The 20194-nt window shown below is 62.2% G+C and overlaps 4 protein-coding genes across 6 annotated transcripts; 2 read left to right on the top strand and 2 right to left on the bottom strand.

The window, feature by feature from the left end:
- Nucleotides 1–1247: 1247 nt before the first annotated feature.
- ASPHD2 (aspartate beta-hydroxylase domain containing 2) lies at nucleotides 1248–5531 on the top strand. 2 transcript variants are annotated; one of them, XM_026685498.2, is made up of 4 exons: nucleotides 1248–1408; nucleotides 2564–3722; nucleotides 4353–4466; nucleotides 4627–5531. In XM_026685498.2, the coding sequence occupies exons 2-4, from the start codon at nucleotides 2918–2920 to the stop codon at nucleotides 4734–4736; spliced, it is 1029 nt and encodes a 342-aa protein (XP_026541283.1). In that variant the 5' UTR covers nucleotides 1248–1408; nucleotides 2564–2917; the 3' UTR covers nucleotides 4737–5531. The 2 variants fall into 2 exon arrangements, with proteins under 2 accessions (XP_026541283.1, XP_087798622.1); XM_087942496.1 differs by having other exon boundaries at nucleotides 1344–1421.
- Nucleotides 5532–6004: 473 nt separating this feature from the next.
- On the bottom strand, nucleotides 6005–10642 carry HPS4 (HPS4 biogenesis of lysosomal organelles complex 3 subunit 2). The gene is given in 15 exon segments (XM_026685540.2): nucleotides 6005–6805; nucleotides 7110–7218; nucleotides 7320–7433; nucleotides 7436–7451; nucleotides 7638–7809; nucleotides 8129–8249; nucleotides 8356–8392; nucleotides 8518–8590; nucleotides 8794–8888; nucleotides 9028–9144; nucleotides 9778–9885; nucleotides 9968–10111; nucleotides 10190–10280; nucleotides 10346–10579; nucleotides 10638–10642. Coding segments are annotated over 15 exon segments (1608 nt in total). The 3' UTR covers nucleotides 6005–6633.
- On the top strand, nucleotides 10545–13467 carry SRRD (SRR1 domain containing). 2 transcript variants are annotated; one of them, XM_087942495.1, is made up of 6 exons: nucleotides 10545–10762; nucleotides 11541–11581; nucleotides 11797–12140; nucleotides 12256–12407; nucleotides 12704–12749; nucleotides 13122–13467. In XM_087942495.1, exons 1-6 carry the CDS (start codon nucleotides 10641–10643, stop codon nucleotides 13218–13220), a joined length of 804 nt encoding a protein of 267 aa, XP_087798621.1. In that variant the 5' UTR covers nucleotides 10545–10640; the 3' UTR covers nucleotides 13221–13467. The 2 variants fall into 2 exon arrangements, with proteins under 2 accessions (XP_087798621.1, XP_087798620.1); XM_087942494.1 differs by having other exon boundaries at nucleotides 13029–13467.
- Nucleotides 13461–18690, bottom strand: TFIP11 (tuftelin interacting protein 11). Its single transcript, XM_026685539.2, has 12 exons — nucleotides 18385–18690; nucleotides 18114–18303; nucleotides 17872–18028; nucleotides 17496–17623; nucleotides 16960–17112; nucleotides 16154–16672; nucleotides 15932–16038; nucleotides 15681–15849; nucleotides 15349–15592; nucleotides 14646–14788; nucleotides 14257–14422; nucleotides 13461–14107 (listed from the first exon to the last, which is right to left on the bottom strand). The coding sequence occupies exons 1-12, from the start codon at nucleotides 18597–18599 to the stop codon at nucleotides 13752–13754; spliced, it is 2547 nt and encodes an 848-aa protein (XP_026541324.2). The 5' UTR covers nucleotides 18600–18690; the 3' UTR covers nucleotides 13461–13751.
- Between the last annotated feature and the right edge of the window lie 1504 nt (nucleotides 18691–20194).

Raw genomic sequence — 20194 nt, 5'->3', positions numbered from 1 at the left:
AATGAAGCCCCCCAGCCTTGGCTTTCTCCATCTTCCTCCTCCCAGCAACCATCCCGGGGAGGACAGAAACCCAAACAAGCAACAGATGGCACGGGGGGACGGGGGAGAGCTTCCCCGTGGCCTTTTGCTGCTATTGATTATCTTCCGGATCTTTGTGGCTAAATCCACCAGGAGGGGCTTCGCACTGAGGATTATGGGCCCATCCTCTCTGGGACAGGATGGACTACACTTCCCATCATGTCCGCTGAGACTCCGGAAACCACAGCACAATCTGGGCTAATTGGCCCTCAAGGAACGGGCAGCCTCCTGCCAGCCAGGCCTGTAGCAGAGTTTTCGCCTCCTCCAATTCTGACCAAGAAGACGAGTAGCCAACACCACCACCACCACCCCGCATGGGGGAAGACACCCTCAGCTGCCATCAAGCGCCTTGAGGGCCCCCTGGGGCAGGCAGGACGAGAGAAGGGTTTGATGGATGACTGTGGCTGCTCGCTGACTGGGAACCATGGGTAGAGGCTCTGCATGCTTCCCCCAGCTAAATTCTGTGCCCTCCCCCCCACCCCCATAGAGACTTCAGTGGATTTGCCTCCTTCTGATTCCTGCGTAGCCGCGTCAAGAGGCTGCTCTGCTGCCAGCCAAGAATGGCCAGCCTTGCAGAATTTCGTGCCAGATGAGATGTTGCAACACGAAAGAAGCCAGAGACTCAAAGGCTACAGCCAAGGAAGGTGGACTCCAGGGAAGAGGACGGAGGGGCTTGCCAAGCCTTGCAGGAGTTCAACAAGGGCCCCAGCCACCTCCGGAGGGGGCCCGGAGAGGCCTCCTCATTTCTTCCATACAGACCACGCAGAAGGCACTCTGTGCTGGCTCCGTGGCATTCTTGTCGGGAGCACGAACGCCGCCACGCAGAGGAGGCTGCAGCAGTCCTGCTAAGGCCGGCCTTGCCCCGGGGGCCTGCCAGCCGCTCTGCTTCTTTTATGCCCCCAGTCCGGCGCTGGTCTCGGCTGCAGCAAGAGCTCCCAACGGCTCGGCGGCTGAATAACCGCCGCGTCCGCCGGCTCCATCCACCCCGCCCGAGGCGGCAAGAGACGCCCCGCAGAAGCTAAGCTCGCCAAGCTCCCGGCCGCCGCATCAGCACCCCCGGCGCTGGCCAGCGAGCGAGCTTCTCGCGGCGAAGGCTGCCCACGTGGCGGCGGCGGCGGCGGCGGCGGCGGCGGCAGCGCCCTCCCCGGCGGAAGGAGCGCGCCGCGCCCGGAGAGAGCCTCGCACGCTCCCGGGGCCGCTAGGACGCGCGGCGGCGGCGGCGGCCCCTCCCCGGCGGGGCCGGGCGGGCTGCTGGGAGTTGTGGTCCGCGCCTTCAGCGCCGGAGCAGACCGTCGGTCGGTCGGGACGGGCGAGCGGAACCCGGCGGCAGGTTAGGCGGGCAGGTGCGCGCGAGGGACGGAGGCAGGGGCGAGCGGGTCTTCTGCAAGGGGCCCGGCCGGCACACGTCGGGCTCTTGGCCCGCGGCGGGGCCCCCGTGGGCCGGGAGCCCGAAGGCTTCCGCCTGCCTCGGCCCCGGCCTCGCCGGGTGGGCGGGCGGGCGGGCGGTGCGAAAGGAGGGCTCCTCGGCAGGAAAGCCTTCGCCACCTGCGCAGGGGCAGGCCTGGCTCGGCTGCGGGGCGGCGGCGTGGGCGGCTGCCTCCCCCGCAGGGAAGGGGCTTTGTCGCAGGCGGAGGTGCCCTCCCGGCCTGCCAGATTTGCCTGCAAGCCGGGAAGCGATCGGGCGTCCGCGTTACATAAGGCTGCTTCCGCCCGGGAGGCCCCGGGCGGCAGTGCCGAGACACTGAGCGCGCCCCCGAAAAACCCCCAGCAACTGGGGCAAGGAAAGCCAAAGACTGAATCAAAGCTGCAAGCTTGGGGTCTGCGTTGGACCGTTTGTCCACGGGCGCTGGCGATTGCAGGTTGGGGGGGCTGCCTTGCTGCTTTCTTTAAGGGGTCCCGTCCAGGCCATTTCGCTCTGGCAGAGGTTGGCATCTGCCTCTGGCCCAAAGTAAGAGCTAGGACGCCCCCCAAGCAGGGATGGGTAGTGGCACGGCTCCCCCTCTGGTTCTCAGGGATGAACGGGCATCCCAGCTTCCCACCTGAGCCGATAAGCCACAGCTGGATCACCTTTGGGTGCCTTCAGAGTTGGTGACTCACCAGCTTCTTGATCCCTAACAAATTGCTCCCTTGGTGCTAAGTGGGTGGCCCAATGTGGAGGTGGAGGGAGGCTCCAGCCTGCCCTGGGGAAGTGCTGCCTTTGCTGTCCCTGGCGGGGTCCCTCCCAGGGCAGGACCCTCCACCCAATAGGGAGGGAGGCAACCCTGCTAACCAAAGCTGGGACTGGAAAGGGGCTGCTTTGTTTCCAGCCTGGTAGACCCTCCGGGCTCTTGCCTTGCACCCCAAACCTGGGAAGATCAAAGGGTTCAGGAGTGATGGGAGGTGCGTCCCAGCACTTCTTGGGGCACCAGGTGATGGGGTGCGGGTGGGCCGATGGGCCAGGCAGGAAGCCCCCTCCCCAGTGCCCCTGTGTGTTCTCTCCTTGCAGGTTGTCCGAGAGAGGATCGAGGGGGAGGCTGGATTCCCGCAGGAGGAGGAACTTGGAGGGGGGGGAGGACCAAGGTTCTCAGAGCAGCGGCTCCCCCTTCGAGAGACACGATGCCGCCGATGCCACCGTGGGAAACCCCTTTGGCGGGTCAGGAACCTGGGTCCGCAGTGGGACCGGCCCCATTGGCCGCCTTGAGCTGGGCCCGTGGCACCCAGATTCCTAGGAACGCTTTCGCTGCCTGACTGGCCTCTCTGACGGGTGAAGCTGCCCAGGTCCTGCCCAGCTTCTCCTGTTGAGTTTCTCCTTGGGCCTCCCCGTGCCCCAGTGGCAAGGCTTTGCACGGCGGCTGCCAAGATGTCCCTGGAGGGGCTGATGTGCTGCCGTGGGTCGCTTGACTGGCTGAGGGAATTCATCGGCTCCACCATCCAGTCAGTGCGGGACTGCGAGCCCCCTGCTCTCAGCACCCTGGCCCTGCTGCTGGCGCTCTTCGTCTGGTACTGCTATCAAGTGGGGCGGGAGCAGCAGCCCCGGCCTTACGCCACGGTGCTCCAGGGGGGCGTGGAGGTGGCCGGCCTGCAGAACGGCTTCAGCCACTGCCGCTCCCCCGAGTGCGTGCGCTGCGCCCAGAGCGACGGGCTGAACCAGAAGCTCTACCACAACCTGCAGGAGTATGCCAAGCGGTACTCGTGGGCGGGCATGGGCCGGATCCACAAGGGCATCCGCGAGCAGGGCCGCTACCTGGCCAGCCGCCCATCCATCCAGCGGCCGGAGGTCTTCTTCCTGCCCGACTTGCCCACCTCCCCCTATTTCTCCCGGGAAGCCCAGAAACACGACGTGGAACTGCTGGAGCGCAACTTCCAGACCATCCTGTACGAGTTCGAATCCCTCTACAAGGCCTTCTCCAACTGCAGCCTGCCAGACGGATGGAAGGTCAACAGCACGCCCAGCGGCGAGTGGCTGACCTTCTACCTGGTCAACCAGGGCACCTGCGTGCCCCGGAACTGCCGGAAGTGCCCTCGGACATACCGCTTGCTGGGGAGCCTCCGCACCTGTGTGGGCAGCAACGTGTTTGGCAACGCCGGCATCTCCGTGCTGAGCCCTGGCACCGTCATCACTGAGCACTACGGGCCGACCAACATCCGCGTGCGCTGCCACCTGGGTAGGTCCTGCAGCCCCCCTCTTGGCTGGCGCTCGGGCAGGTGGGGGCCTTGAGCCGGTCAGCAAAGATGGAGGCAAAGCGTCCCTTAGAGGGGTGGCCTTAGGGAGAGGAGCGTTATCTGACTCCTGACAGCCGGAACCTTCTCAGGGCGCCTGGAAAGGCCGTTGGTGGTAGCCACGAGGTCCTCAGCGTAGGGATTTGTGTGCAAGCGGCATTGGGTGCAGCCGGTGTTAAGCTGGGAATCCCATTCTGGCCCTTGTTCAGGATTCAAGAGACCCAGTTTTGTTATAACCCCCACAGTAAAGGCTCATCTGCATGGCTGGCAGAAGCTGGCCCGCACACCAGTCTGGGCAGCTGCCATGGCAACTGCAACCATAGCCTGATCTGTATGCTGCCGGGCAGCTGCCCGAGACGGAGGCCTCTGGCTAACCTGGGTTGCCCGTTGACGGCTTCTGTTGGGAGGCAGGTGCTAGAGATGCGATGTGGGAGGGGGGAGGGGTGTATGTATGTGTGGCCGCCTCCTTTGTGGCCAGCAAGGAGGATAAAAGCTCTCCGGTTGGTGGGCTCGGTTGATGCCCTGCCTTGCCCTCCCTCTCGCCTTCCTTCCTTCCTCCCTTCCCCCCATTGCAGGCTTGAAGACGCCCAGCAGCTGTGAGCTGGTGGTGGGAGGCGAGCCCCAGTGTTGGGCCGAAGGGCGCTGCCTGGTTTTTGACGACTCCTTCCTGCATACCGCCTACCATGGAGGCAAGTCTGAGCCCCTCCCTCCCCCAGCTGAAGATAGCGCTGTCACAAACGCTCCCTTCCCTGTGGGCTACCTGGAGGAGAGGTGCCCCAGGTGAAGCCAGCCTGGCAACCATCTCTGAGCCCCTCCCCTGGACCAGCCTCCTTTCTCTTTCCCCTCCAGGCCTCCCTGAGGAAGGACCCCGTGCGGTGTTCATGGTAGACCTTTGGCACCCCAACGTTGCTGCGGCCGAGCGCCAGGCCCTCGATTTCATTTTCGCTCCTGGACGGTGACGCGGTGCTTCTCCTCTCCAGAGCAGGTCCCGTGTTTCTGCAGAGGCGGCTGCCCTCCTGCCTGGGCAACACAGGCCCCTTCACCCACAGCTGATGGGGGGGGGGGCTCTCCCCTTGCACCGGATTTGGTACCCAGTGAGCCTTTTCACCTTGCCACCTCCTCCCCTCCCCCATCTTGCTTGGGGCTGGACTGCCCCCTTTCTTCCTGTGATTAGGCCAAATGCTGCTGTAGTGTCTGTCCACCCGCTACTTGTGCGTTGCTGTGCCCAGAATTTTGCATCTGCAGTTCTTGAAGGCGTCGATGAAGCTCGTTGTGCCAATCTGATCCTCCTCCTCAAAAGGCAACCCCCCCCCAGTCACCCATCCTCACGGCAGCTTCAGACACCGGTGGCCCCCGCCAGGCCAGATCCTCCCTCCTTGCCCTTGACAGAAGTGAGTGGAGGCAAAGCAGGGCAGCCCAAGGGCCCAGGTTCCCCCCCTTCCTTTTCACAAGCCCTGCGCTGGGGGCTTTGTGCCTTGCCTGGGGTGCTCCTGCCTGGACTGGGGGCGCCAGTGTGTGCGGGGGGTTGCCGTGGGCTCTCCCTGCAGAAGGGCGAGGAGGGGGCTCTCAGGGCTTCATGGGGGCAGAAGCCGAAAGGAAGGGAGCCCCAGCTGGGGGGCCATCTCCCTCTCACACATCAGAGTCATGGGGCAAAGTCATTCCGGTGAGACTCTGCACCCCGCCTGCCACGTGGGGCAGGGCAGCATTGTGGCTTGGCCAAGGCCAGGACTTTTCAATAAAACACTTGTGCTCAATTCTGGGCTTTTTCCTTTGGGGCGGTTGGTGGTCAGAGGAGGAAGGAGCGACCCCCTTCTCTCTCCTCGGGGGGGGGGGGGGGCAGGAAGAGGCAGAGGAAGCCCCCCCCTTTGCTGGGACCCAATGAATGCCCCAGGCGACTTTTACACCAGAACTCAGCGACCCCCAACTGACGGGGGAGATGGGGGAGGGGTTTTGTCCCCCCTCCCGGCATCCCTCTGGGTCAACACACGGCCCGTGTCCAGGATGAGCTTCCCTTGGCTCCTGTGTGGGCGGCCTTGCCGGCTGGGCTGACAGACGGCCTGGACAGACGGCGGCCGAGGCGGTTTCCCTTCGGGCCTTCTGTTGCTACGCAAACACTCCAACACGGCTGCCCAGTGGCGGTCTCCCTCCCTCCAAGCCCTCCTGCTAGACGCCGGGCATCCGTCGGGGACCCAGAGCTGGCGATCGAGAGTGCAGGCCGGGAGAGCCAGAGAGCAAAAGTCAGCCACTTTATTCTCCCCAAACCCCCACTCAAGCCCCCCCCCACCTCGAAGAAGAGAGTTTCCCAGGGAATGCAGGAGAGAGGGGTGGCCATGGGCACCATCCACCTCAGCACAGGGGGAGAGGCTGGAATTCCTTAGCGAAGACTCCCCCGCCCCGGAAATGGGGAAGCCTGGGCCGTGGGTGAGAGCCGGGCAGAGGAAGGCTCCCCTCAGTGCCACCCTCTGCCGTTCAGAGAGGGCGGAGAAGACCCCCCCACAACTGCTGCAGCTCCCCCTCCTCCTCCTCTTCTGGCAGGGGGCAGCAGCAGCCACGCTCTGGCCTTTCCAAAGGCCCCCCTTGTTTCCCCATTTCTGAAGTGGGGGGCGCTGCCCTTGCAGGCCCTGGTGAGGGCGGAGTCCCAGCAGAGCGCTTCCCCCCCCCCAAGGTGGGGACCCCCCAGGCCAGAAGGGCCCTGAGATGCAGAAGCAGCTGAACCGCTGCTCCCTCCAGGCAGGGCCAACGGCGGGCAGGCCTTGGGGAGACGTGGCAAGGGTCGGTGGGCCAAGCGCAATTGGCAGGCTTCCAAGGCCTCTGCGCCGGGACGGAGGCCGCCCTGGAGGGGCATCGAGTCCAGCCTCACAGCAGGTTCACCCCGTGCTTGAGCAGCTTCAGCCTGGCCTTGCCGGGCAGACCGACGATGCTGTCCCGGGGATTGGGCACCCCTGAGTTGGAGGGCGTCGAACCCCTCTGCTGAAAGTAGCTCTCCTGGACGGCGTTCCGGCAGCCGTAGACAGCTGTGCTGGCGTTCCTGGAACAGACCAAGAGACGGGCAGGGGCCTTTGGGGCTGGGGGAGCAGTGCAGAAAAGGCGGCTGCAGCAACTGCGCCAGCCGCACACTCGGGCAGCAGCGACTGGCTGGCGACAGAGCTGCGTGGAACCAAAGCAGAGGGTTGTGACTGGTTACGGTCTGCTGGGTGGCGGGAGGGCTCTGGTCCTTCACCACGGCCTCCGTGGAGGGTGCAGGGCTAACGGTGCCACGGCCTAGCAAGGCCTCACCCGAGCAGCTCCGTCCATGGCCCCCATGGCCCCCCTGCGCCCTCCCCCAGCTTTACCTGAGCGTCAATTCAGAGGCGGTGGGCAGCCGCTCAAAGGTGGCATGGATCAGGCCCGTGGCTTGCAGGAAGAGCTGGTCCTCGGGGCTCAGGGCCTGCAGGGTGTTGGCTGGAGGGACAAAGGATTGCGCCGTCAGGGATGCCGGGGCAGGAGAGGGGGGGCTGCCCCCCATCTTGGCCGGAGGCTGCCCCAGCCGCTCCCCCACTCACTGGTGAGGATGTTCTGGACGGCGTCGTAGTGAGCAAAGTTGTAGGTGCTCCTGGCCGAGGGGAGGGGGCCCTTGGGAAGGGTCTCTGCCAGGTGGACCTCCAGGCCGTTCAGGAGGCCAGACTGCTGTGGTACTGTGAGTTTGGGGGAGGGGAGAGAGGGGAGAGAGGTTTGTGGGAGGCCCCCGAGTCCCGCCTGCGAAGCTTCCTCCAGGCGCCTGCCACATGAAGGGTCCCGGAGGGCAGGCGGCCTGGCCCCCTTCCCTGAACAAAAGGCTTCCTTCAGAGCCTTGAGCGAGGCGGGGGGCACACTTTCCTTACCACGTCCTCCATGAAGGCTGCGGAGCTCACCAAGGCCTCTTCAGCCAGGAGGGCCAGCACCAGGTCCCGGATGGGGTGAACGTACAAGGCCATCCTCACCCATGCAGCCCCATCGGCCCCTCCTGCGGGAGTCTCTCTCCCTTTGCGGCCAGCCAGGTCCCCCTGGGGCCTCCTGTGTTGGCCGAGCAAGATGGGTGAGCTGGGCTGGCCCCTCCTGCCACACACACACACACACACCCGCCCCCCTGGAAGGGCGGGGGCCTCCCTGCCTCCCCTGGGGAATGGTTGGCTGTCTGGGCAGAAGGGCTGCCCTAACTGGACACCAGAAGGCAGCGGGGCCATCTGGAGTGGCACGGGGAGGCCAGAGGGCACCTGCCTTGGCAACAGAAGTGAGAAGGTGAGGCTGGGAATCTCCTCGGAGAGCCTGATGGAGTCGCCGAAGCCACAAGGGAGAGCCCAGCCTAAGGGGACGGTCGCAATTCTGGCCTTACCTGGTCATCCACTCTACAGGCAGTTCCCGCAGGGCGGCTGCTTCATCCTCCAAGAGGTAAACAGGCGTGACACAGACCCCTGGCGGTAAAGTTGTTGGCACAAAAGAGGCCAGGGAGCTGCCTAGAGAAAAGAGCCACCCAGAATCCTCAGGCGCTCAGGAGGAGCTTGGCAAGTGGGCAGCAGGGCCCAGAGGGCGGACGGAGCCATGCCCAGCCTCTCAGCTTACCCTCTTTGAACTGCGCTGCCTTCTTGTCCGGCCCACTCTAGAATGGAAGCAGAGTTAGCCAAGCTGCAAAAAAAGACTGCCTTTTGCAGATGGGGATTATATCACGGCCGGCCCCCCTCCCCCCCAACCCTTCCAAGGGACATTGGCACAGCTACAACTTACGCTTCCCTCCTCGGCCCGCTTCTGCAGCAAAACTCTGGCAGTCAGCTCAGGTGGCAGCTGTGTACTGACCACCCTGCGTGGGGAAAGGAAGGAGAGGTCACCCACGGGGTCATCTAAGAGTACAAGAAGGCCTTTGGCCACTCGGCCAGGTGGAGGCCTTCACATCGGAGGGGGCATGTGGGGCACAGGGGATCTGGCCCCCATCTGATACACAGCACTTGGGGAGCAGATTGTATCCAGGGCCGCTCAGCAAAGCCCCCCCCCCCCAACACTCACAGACCCCTGTAGAGGATGCAGCCGGCCAGCACGTGGCGGGAACGCTGGCAGCTCTGCAGGATGAGGGCCGCTTTCAACAGGAGCAAAGGGTCCACCTGCCAAAGAGGAGAAAGCCAATGGCCCTCCTAGGCCCTGGGGGCAGCCAAAGGGCCTCGTCCCACCTGGCCCCTCCTAGTTCTGGCTGCACCATAAGGAAGCGCAGCAAGTACCTGCCCCAGCCCTCCAGGGAGGCACCTTGCTTTTGTCCAAGGCCCAGAGGGAATTAAAAGCCCGGTGGAGGTCACTGGAACTCTGCTGCAGGTGGCTCACGTACAGCTCCCACTCCTGGTCCAGGTCCTCCTGCGAGCGCTCCTGCGAAGGACAGAGGGCACCCCGGTCAGAAGTGGGCACAGAGGAGGGAAGAGGCCAGCTGCCCAAACCCACTGGCAAGGCAGAAAGGGCAGGCTCAGCTCGGCTGGCCTCAATGTACCCAGCTTGAGCCGAGGCTGGAAGAAACCACAAACCGATACAACATTGAGCACAACTGCCAGGAACTTTTCCAAACTGCTCCCCCAGCTGGAGGGGCAACTGACACCGAGAGGCTTCCAAACACCCCCAGTTGCTTCCCACGAGGGGATGAGGATGATGCTGCATCCGTCGCCTGCAACAGCCGAGCTCTCACCCCGGGCGGCTACACAGTGTGATTTATGATGTGCGACGGTTGCGTAGAACCACCTGTGGCCCTACAGGACTGGCCATCAGCCGGAGCCGCCCAGCGTCAGCCCTCTGGGCTCAGGGGAACCGGGATGGCCGCTCACAGATGGGGGCAGCGGAGAAGAGAGGGTCACCAGGGAAAGGGAGGGAGAAAAGCACAACCAGCTGGGAGGAACCTTGCAGGGCGGCAGACGGGCACCAAGAGACACCCTGCCACCTGCAGTAGCCCCCCCCCCGCCCCGCCACCCCCGCTAACGGTCAGCAGAGTCCAGGCAGGGAGGGGCGACCCACCGCGTAGGCCCGAGAAGGCGGCCCGTTGTAGAAGCGGAAGAGGCCCACCAGCCGCTCCAGGAGCCGCCTGCAGCTGAGGTCCGAGAGGTCGGCGGTGCAGCCCAGCACCTGCAGGAGAGAAGAGCCCGCAGAGTGACCCGCACCGAGCCCCCGCCCTCCCCGGGCACGCTGCCGCCCAGCCCGGACTCACCCACAGGTAGCTGCCCTCGGCTTCCAGCGCGAACTTCAGCTTCCGCAGCCGGACGAGGCCCGGCGGGGAGCCGGAGATCTCCAGGGCGCAGCGGGCCACGCCCGCGATCTGCCCGCACAGCAGCTCCTGCTCGTCCCGAGGGGCCTGCAAGGCGGGAGGGAGGCCGTGGGGGAGGCACGGGGGGGCGCGGGGGCCCGCCCGGGAGCCTGCCTACCTACCTACCTGGCGCGGGTGGAAGCAGCAGATCCCGGCGCGGGTGGGGTCGCCCTCGCCCCGCACCTTCGAGGCGTCGTAGAGGAAGAAGCAGCGCCACCTGCGGGACAGGGGCGGGGGGTCAGCAGGGGGTCAAGGGGGGCAAAGGGGGCAAAGGGGGCGTACCAGGCGGGGGGCGGCGGCCATTCTGGAGTCTCGGCGCCTCCGCAGCGGGGCCTACAGGCGGGAGGAGAGCCGGTCGCAGGGGACCGGCGGGGGGACCGGAGCCCCTGCCCCCGCGAGGCTCTCTGCCCATGCTCAGAGGCGCCCTCGGCAGCCAGACCCGGAGAAGCCAGCCACTTCCGCCAGGAAGTCACGTGCGCGGAAGCGGTTTCGGCCCCGCGGAAGAGTCGCGCCCTCCTGGCTGCGCGGCGACGGGTGCCGCCGAGGGACGCTCCCCGCCGTCCGCTGCTGCTGCGGCATGGCCGGAGACGGGGGTGGTGCGGGCGGGCGCAGAAGGCGGCGAGGGCGACGCGGGGCAGCCGAGGACGAGAGCCCCGAGGCAGCGGCAGAGCGGCAGAGGCGGCGGCTGCAGGAGGCGCTGTAAGGACAACCCCCTCCCCCAAAAAGGAAAGCCAAAGGGGAAGAGCTCCCGTGGAGCTTCCACAGACCGGCGCAGTCTATCTCGGGAGGGCAGAGCCCCGCCGAGTTAATTGTGGTGGTGGTGGTTAATCTTTGGTGAGATTCACAGCCTTTGGGGCTGGTTGGTAGCTCAACAGCTCGAGTTCTAAGCAAGGACCTGGGAACTGTTCAGGTAGCGTCGGAGGATAAAAGCTGTTCCACATAGGGTGGGGTTTTTTTTTTGTAAAATCGAGGTATCCAAGTCTGATCAATTCAGGATTTCCAAATAGCGGGGCTGCCCTTTAGGTATTGCTCCAAGGGCTCCAATCACAATTGGGATCACACACGGTTTCTTTCTCCAAAGGCGCTCAACTTCAATTTGTAAGTCCCGATACTTGGTGATTTTTTCTTGCTGCATGTCTATAATTTGTGCGTCACCAGGTATTTGAATGAACCAAATCAAGTTCAAAATCAAATGAACCAAACCAAATTCAATGAACCAAGTCCTTTTCTTCTCAACTATTGTTATGTCAGCCGTGTTGTGAGCCAAGTGCCTGTCTGTCTGAAGTCCTCTTCGTTTTCTTATTTATTTTATTATTATTTTTGTCAAACGCTTACAATATGACAGAAATAAGAATAAACATGTTTAAATACAAGAAATAGGAACTAATAATTGGGGACAATAGGACAGAATAGGCATGATTGTGCGCTTATGCCCCCCTAAGAGGAAGTTCCTGTTCTTCCCTTCTTTCTTCTGTAGCTCCGAACTGAAGGACTCCGACTTCTGGGACTCCAGCCGAAGTGAGGCTTTGCTCCGCTGGGGAAGGGGCCTGGGACCGAGCGGCCCCCGACCCTCCCTGGAGACCCTCCCGCCCAGCACCCTTCCTGCCCGGCGCCTTGGCCAGGGCTCCCCACACGGGGCAGGGGAAGGCTGTGGTGGAGCCTCCAGGAGAGGGCGGGGAGCGTGCGGGTGCTGATCTGCCCGGGCCCGCTTGGGCCTCTTCCTCCTCATCCAGGAACCATCTGGAAGGCCCTGCGGAGCCCCCCGGCAGCCGAGCAGGAGGGTCCCGGGGGCAGAGCGGGGGGCCTGCGGTGCGTGTGCTACGGCTTGGGCAGCTTCTGCTCCTGCGGGAAGGCGCGCCTGCAGCTGGCCTTCCTCTTGCTGCTGCTGGAGGAGCTCAAGGTTGGGGCCGTCAGCGGGGGCGGGGAGGGCGGGGGAGGCCCTGGTGCGAGTCACTGCCCTCCGGGCTGTTGCCCTGCAGATTCCCCCGAGATGTGCTTCGTCTTTGACCCGGTCTTTTCCACGCTGGAGATTGAGGTGCTGAGCGGCCTCGGCCTCACCATGCTGCCCTGGAACGAGGTGAACTTGGGGTGGGGGGGGGGCGGGGGTCAGCAGGCAGAGTGCCTGCCGCCACAATCGGGGTCTCTTCCCTGAGGCCGGCCCTGCATCCCTTGCTACGCCCTTTGTTGCCCAGGAGGGGAAGCGGAGCATCGAGGGCCCCACGCTCTTCTACATGATCCACTGTGGGAAGGCGCTGTACAACAACCTGCTGTGGAGCAACTGGTCTGCGGAGGCCCTCTCCCAGATGGTGGTCGTAGGGAACAGCTTCAGGGGCTTTGAGGAGAGGTATGGGGGACTCCCACTGCCCCCACCGTGTGTGTGTGTGTGTGTGCTGGGACTGGCCATTCAGCCTGCAGGCTCCTTTTCAGGCCCTGGCTGAGTTTGTGCGGTCCTGGCCTGCTGAACCCGACAGTGTGGACTCCCACACTGCAAAGGTGTGGATTGCTGACTTGACCAGCCCTTTTTCCTTGCTCCCCTCCTGCGCTTTGGCTGAAAGCTGCACAAAGGCCTGCCTGGTTTTTACTTTCCCCCTCCACATTTTGTAATATCTGGTTTCTCTCAACCCCCAATTCCCGTTTTAGGCTGCTGGCCAAAGTCTTCCGTGAGAATTACAGCTACATTGCCAAGGTGGGTCTTCCTCTTTAGCTCGGCTGGGAGGGACCTGGTTGTCCCCATGTTTACAGCCTGAAAGCCCCCTCGAGACCAGCGCACAGCGTGCAAGCCGGAAGCCAGGGCCAGCTCACGGTCCTTGGGTGGCTGGCGGTGGCCTTGCGTGGACCACACGGCGGGAGGGGAGAGCTGAAGTCCTTGGGTGGCCTTCAGGGTTTGGCCGCCAGTTAACTTCTCTAGCCTCAGGCTGCCAATGTGCCAAGCCCCGTGATGCTCCTTGTGCTCACCTGCACCCAGGTGTTGGAGGCGACCCAAGAGGAACCCCTTCTGCCCCACACGCAGCACCCTGATGTCTTCAACGACACCTCTGTCCACCGCTTTCCTCTGCAGAAACTGAGGGGCCTCCCCCAGGATTGCTGGGCCTGCCAGCCGGAGCCCCTTTACCCGGAAGAGGCTCAGCTGGAGATCATCAGAAACAAACCCCAATAATATTTCCCTCCCTCATGCACAGGAATTTGGGGGAAGCTGCAGCAAGTATGTTGGGAGCCCAAAGTCCCACCCCACAAGCGGAGGATAGACTCAACTCTTGCTCAGAGCAGGATTTGGGGGGGGGCGCAGGAGGTGGAAAACAATGTCGGGCCTTGTTCCTTCTAGGAAGCCATGCCAGGATTTCTCCCCAAAACTGGAAGGGGAACCTCGTATTGACTTTTGTAATCATTAAACACATTCTCTTGAACCCTGTGCCTTTTATTAACGGCGGTTCCTGTCCTCTCCTAACTTTCTCAAGCTCCTTCAACGATTTGGCAAAAGAATTGCTTTGCCCCCCACTGAAGGAATGGCAGCCTGCACACTTTAATAGACAAGCACCAGAGTAAAGCATGTGCTTTAGTTACAAATAAAGTCCTCTGCGTCAGGACCGCGTCTTTCCAGTCCTTTTCTTTCTTTCGGAAGGAGCCCTAAGCCATTTTCTGGGATGGAGGGGAGGTGGTGGGGCAGCCCTTTGGGCCCGGCTCCTCCTGCTCACTTGGCCATGTCGATGAGGCTCTGTAGAGAGGTGGGCACCCAGGTCTTCTCGCCCTGCACAAAGACCACCCCCCGGTCGATATAGATGACGATGCGCCCAAAAGTGTAGAGCTGCTTTCCCTCGTGCCGCTTCCCGATGACGGGCATGAAGACAATGTTGTGCTCCTCTGCTTTGGTCTGGATCAGGTCCTTGAAGTTCATGGGCACAGAACTGGCGGCCATGCCGATCCCGCGCTGAGCCATGTTCTCGGCTTCTCGGCGTTCCTGCATGGCTTCGTACTGGAAGTCCTTCCGGCGTTCTGTATGCGTGAGGTAGGCGATGTTCTCCCGCGCACCAGGCTGCATGTAGCCCCCTGTCAAGACAGAAGAAAAGGGGTCAGGAGAAAGCCTGCGGCCCCACAGGTGCACTGCCCCCTCTCTGTAATCCGCCAAGGATGTGGCCTCGAAGCACTCCAGGTAAGTGGGAGGAGAGGATCGGGCCCAGGGCCCCCACGGCACCCACCGACGCTGGAGGAGACGGCTCTGTTCATGATGTCCAGGGCTTCATTGAACTTCTCCTTGATGGAGGGGTGGGCCAGCACCTGGTCAGAAAACATGGACTTCCAGCCCAGGTACCACTTGGTGATCTCCTCGTAATTGGGGTTGTTGCTGAGCCAAGAACAGAGCACCTTGAGGAGGGGGGTGGGGAGAGAGAGAGAGAGAAAGGGGACATTCAGCAACAGCCCACCATGAGCTCCACTGACCTGGGGGGGGGTGGGGGGGCTTCCCTCCCACTCCCAGTAACCCAAAGGCTCCTTCTGCAACAGGGTTCAAGCACCAAGATGCCCAAATGCTTCCGGGCTCCAACCCCTGGGGGCTCTTAATCTGGGCCAGTCCCTGAGGGACACCCACCTGCAGCCACTTGGGGAAGAAGTGCTTCTCCAGAAGCCCCACCAGGCTGGAGACGGAGATCATCCCTTCCCAGTCCATCACCCAGAAGAAGGCGTCCATGTGCTGCTGGTGGGGATTGATGATCAGCTCGTTGAGACACAGGCCTGTGGGGGGGAATGAGCAGGAAAGGCCACCGACCCTTAACTTGGCCTCCTGGGTGAGGGGCACAGCACGGCTGCTCCCCCACAAGCACCTCAGCTCCTTCATGAGCAAGCCAACGAGTCAGCCCAGCCTTTATGGTATTTCGTGAAATTAACTGCTTGGTTTTGCAAAGCCTGGCACGGGGGTGGGGGTGGGGGCTGCAGGGGGCTCCCAAAAAGTGAGCCAGGGAGGAGGAGAGCAAGAACCACCCCAGAGCTGGCAGCTGTCTGCCTTCTCCCTCTTGGGAGGATGATTCCCGCCTCAGCTCTAAGTCCATAGGAGGATCATTGACCAGCAGATAAGCTGACCTTCATCCAGTCCAAATCCTCCCCGCCTTTCCTTGCTGGTGGGGAGTGGAGGGTGAAGGCTGAAAGCAACGGCCTTCCTTCTTTTACCAAGGCCAAATAGTGGGGCTGGTCAGCCAGAATCTCAACATCTGGGATTTCAGGGCCGGACCACCCATCCCTGCCCACCTCTCCCCAAAAGAAATGGCTGACGGTCTGCCCGCCTTTCCTGCTCTCACCCAGTTTGGGCACAATGTTCTTGACCATGAAAGCCTCCCATGAGCCTGGAGTGAAAACCTCCTTCCATGGCTGCAGAATCAGCTTGGCCGAGGAGTCGCTGGGGTGCCACTTCTGGAGGGCGTTGGACAGCTTGTTGCGGATGGGCGAGTAGAGGGGTTCGAGCCGGGCCTGCATCAGGGGCAGCCAGGGGTGTATCCACGAGTGGATGGGCACGGTGTCGGTTAGAGGGTTCCAGTTCTCCACCTATAAAGCAAGAGAGAGAGAAGGGTAGCGGCCGGGGCTGCGGAAGCAGCTTCCACACAGCACGCTAAAGGATGATTGCCCATCGCACCTCCTTCTGTAGTTTGGGGAAGATGAGCTGGTCCAGAATGTTTTCCAGGATCCACACCGGAATGATGTGCCTCCAGCTGTCGAGGAAGTCCACGATCGGGATGCAGTGGCGGGGCTGCCACTGGGCCACAATGTTTCGCACGTATGGCATCCACGTTTCCCACATCAACCTGAGGATCCCAAGCGAGCAATTCAGGGCCGAAATCGACCCAACCCATTTAAAGATTCTCTCCTCCCCTGCTGGAGGCTCACCTGTGAAAGGCATCTGAGCCGGGGTCCTGGGCACTGTGGGAGAGCAACTGATCGTTCTCCAGCAGAGCTTTCCATTTGGCCAGTATCTCCGTGCCGGCTGTGCAGTCCTGCAGGGAGGAACGAGAGACATGGTCCTAATCACACCTTTGGTGAGTTGTGCATTAATCCACCAGCCTTCAGAGCTCGCTTGGAGCCGCCCCGGGGTGCCCCCGGAAGCCCCACCTTGAGGGGATCCCAGTTCTTGAAGTAGTCCTTGACCAGAGGGAAGACGATGGCCACGGCCAGGTCCACGCGGTCTGACATCTGGTACTCTTCGTAGTACTTGTCCTGGAGGGTCTCGAATATCTTGACACACTCCGGCAGAGTCAGGGGGTCTTCGCAGTTGGGCTGCATTCGCCTCTCGCACTCTTCCACCAGCTCCAGCACCTCGCTGAGGTCGCGGATGTCGGTCTCCTCCCGCAAGAGCACCTTCTCCATCTTCTCGATCTCGTGCTCCAGGTTGACCACCATGTCCCGCTCATACTGCAGCTGCCGGTCGTTCTGGATGATCTCCTGCTCTGTCAGGTCAATCAGCAGCTGCAGATTGTGCTCCAGCTCTGGCAGGGAGAAGGTGGGCGTCCTGGCATCCTTGCCCAAGGCGGGCAGCTGCTGTTGGGGGCCATCCTCCGGGATGTTGTGCTTCTGGCTGATCTGACTGTAGCTGTAGTAAACCTTCTGCTCCCGGCCCGTCATGTCAATCACCTTCCAAAAGAGAAACCACACACAGTGAGGAGGCAGAGGGGCACGGCAGGCCCTACAGTGGAGGGGTCCCCTTGCAGGGAAGAGGGGCAGCATAAACGTGTAACAAACAAACTTAGGTGGCTGCTGACGCCCATTCAACCCCAGGGAGGCAGCTGGAGATTTATTAAGGGCTGCCACCTCCTTCCACGGCAGAACCTTCATTGCGGTCTTTCCTGGATGGAGCAGAACTGCTTAGCCCCCCTCTTCCTCCCCCCGCACACCCATCTTGCTGCCACCTCCCACCTCACCTTGACCTGCGCCAGCTCCTTCTGAGGGGCAGACAGCTGCTTGCCCGCCTTGCCCTTGGCTTTCAGCTCCTCCACCGTCTTGTAGGTATACTTGGGCTTTTTCTTGCCCCCGCTGGGGTCCTTCCGCCACTGGCTGAGCTCCTTTTGAAATTCCTGAGGGGAGAGGATATGAGGAACATCAAAAACAGAGACCAAGCAGGGCACAATCCATAAGGCACCCATTTGTTACTGAGATCAAGCAGGAGATTGCATGTGATGGGGGGGGGGGGGGTTTCGTCCAAAGAGGTGAGAAGCCACAGAAGGTTTCTCAGCAGCTGGTCTCTTGTAGACCTTACAGGAGAGCAGAGGCAGATTGGATCAAGCCATGCCAACCTTGCCTCAAGTCTGAAATGTCTGGCATGAACCACTTGGGCTCAGGAAAAACAATTTATCATATAGAAGCATAGCAAGCCATTCGAGAGCCCTCCTTGTTTTGCTACACAGCCGTGTGTGTGTGTGTGTGTGTGTGTGTGTGTGTGTGTGTGTGTGTGTCTTACCTCCTCCTCCTCTTCATCAGAGTCAACAGTGGGGAAATCTTGCAAGGACTGTGTGGTTCGCTCCGAGCCGTATGCCCCAATCGCTGCCTTGCCTTTTCTCTGCTTGGCCTCAATGGGAGTGATGATGCCTAGGAAAGTTCTTCAGGGTTAGTGAAAGGGAGAGCTCCCTGCAAGTGCCAATGGAAGGACTTTGAGAAAATACTGGGCAACTGAGGAGACCCCCCAAGGTCCCCTCCAGCCCCATCTTTATGGGTGAGGCTACCAACCTCCAGGGGAGGACTTTATAAAGCCCTGATTTGTGGTGACCATGGATGGGAACCCGGTTTTCAGAGAAGGCAAGGAGGGGCTTGAGTGAAAGAGGGAGAGCCGGCCCTACCTTGGGCGTTCTTCCCCAGGCCTCGGCCGGGCACGTAGCCCATCTTCTGCAGGAGCTTCTGCCCGATGCCCTTGGTGTGCCGCTCCCAGCTGCCAAAGTCCCCGAAGGACTTGCTGCCGCCCACGAAGCCCTTCTGGCTGGGCTTGAAGTTGCCGCCCTGCATCGGTTCAGAAGGGGGGAAGCGGGGATGAGCCGCGGGGAGGCCGGGAGGGGGGCGTCCCTTCCTCGGCCCCGCGCCTCACCGTCTTCAGCTTCTTCGGCACAGCCTCCTTGTGGGGCTCCTCCGCCCGCGCCCCGCTCTCCGCCTCCTCCTCCGAGTCCTCGTCGGGGCCTTCCTCCCCCGCCGCCGCCGCCGCCGCCGCCGCCGCCGCCGCCGCCCCCTTCTTCAGCCCGGCGCTGATGAAGCTCACCGGGGCGGAGTAGTCCCGGGACCTGGGGGGTGAGGGGGCTTTTAGGCGGGGGCTCCGAGCGCGGCCCTTCCCCTCCCCTCCCCTCCCGGCCCCGCCCGCGCACCGCTTCCCGCCGAAGCTGGGCCGTTCCTCGTCCGAGTCGCGCTCGGCCCACAGCCCGTAGATGGCCTCCTCCTTGGTCTGCCGGTGCCGGTGCCGGTTGGGGTTGAACTCGTTCTGCAGGTCCCACTCGCTGATCTCGAAGCTCTCCATCTCCACGCCCTCGTCCTCCGCCGCCGCCGCCTCGCCGCCGCGCCCGTACAGGTGCGAGAGCGACATGGTGCTCGCGCGGTCCCGGGAGGCGCCGGAACGGCCGAGCCCAGCCGCCGCAGCCCGCTTCCGTTCGCCCTCCGGCGACTTCCGGAGCTCAGGGAAGTCCCTGCGCCTGCGCGGGAGGCGGCCGTTCTCTCTCTCTCCCCGTCTCGCTGACGCGACGGACCGAGGGGCGGGCGAGGAGCGCCCGGGAGCGGCCAAAGCTTGCGCGTGCGCGGAGCCTCGGTCTTGGTGGCTGGGCGAGATCCGCGGAGGTGGTCCCGAAGGAGCTTTTCCAAGAGGCAGCTGGACTCTGCTCAGAGCTGAGGAAGCTTCTTGGACGAGGAGCGAAACGTCTTCGAAGAAAAACCAGAACGTCCGCTTGCCTCTTGAAAAAGCCCCTTTGGGTTGATCATCGGTCGTTTCCCTCCCAGACCCGACCCTTTGCCTCGGGGAGCCCCGCCGTCCCCGGACTCCCCGCGGTGGGCACCCGGCGCCCAGGTGGGAGAAATGCCGGCTCTGTTGGCGGGGAAAGAGCATCCCCGGATGGGGGAGAGCCGGCTCCGCTTCGGGCCGGGTCGAGAAGGCTTCGGACGGAGGAGGCGAGGCTGGGCGCCCTTGGCGGCCGTTTCCTGGCAGCGAGCCCGGAGGAAGGGTCGCTGGGTGAAGGCGCTTTTTGACAGCCACGCGAAGTCCTTGCTCTGCTGTCCCGGGCGGAAGGAGGAGGATTTGCTTTTGTGGTTGCTGAGGACATCAAATGCCTGGAAATTGCCGGGGCGGAAGCAGGGCAGGAATCGGAGCCGTGGAAATGGCAGTGCCTGTGTTGAATCGGTCACCTCTGGGCTTTTAAAACCCGGCTGAGAAATCAACAAGCCGGTTAAGTTGAAAATCTAGATTTGTGCATCCTATAAAACCAAGATATTGTCTCAATGTTGCAAGAGCGGATACCATTAAAAATCTGATGTGGGGAATTGTGAACCTTATACAAGGAAACAGAATAAGGAGAAATCAGAAAGTGAACATTATGGCGGTCAGGAGGAAGGCTAAGCCAGAGGCCGGGAGTGGATGCAAAGGAAGAGAGCCCACCAGTTCTTGCGGAAAGGAGGGAGTATCAGAAAGAGCGGCAGGGAAAGAAAAGCTGCACAAGGACCAGCACTTCGCTAAATGGCCTCCACCGATCCCTCCCCCGGGGCACTTTTAAACTGGAAGCTGATTCCTGAAGGAATCTTGCAATTGCCAAGAAGGTGGTCAGATCCCTATCCGCCTCCCCCCACCCCCAGCGCGCTCTCGTTTCTCCTCCTTGGAATGGGGCAGGTGACCGTTAGTTTTTTCTACACCCTAACCCTAAACAAATCAGCTATCAGAAAAGCTCCCTTTCTCCTAAATTACACAAGCACAACCACTAACTAGACAACCACTGATAGGACACGTTCACAAAGTCCAGCTGCAGCTTTGCACGTCCATGCATGAGCTCTGGGGTCATTCATCGGGCCAACCTTGTGCTGCTCCTCTGGGGTTATGTGAAGGCCACAAAGGTTACTGTTGACTGACTTCCTCAGCCACCCGCTTGATCGTTGGAGGGCCCTCTTCCGAGCATGACTGAACAAAGCAGCATTTGCTGG

This window comes from Notechis scutatus, chromosome 13, assembly GCF_049901735.1.
Source record: "Notechis scutatus isolate UNSWTSFEM ecotype Mainland chromosome 13, rNotScu1.2, whole genome shotgun sequence".
NCBI lineage: Eukaryota > Metazoa > Chordata > Lepidosauria > Squamata > Elapidae > Notechis > Notechis scutatus.
This window is presented reverse-complemented; position numbering and strand designations above follow the sequence as displayed.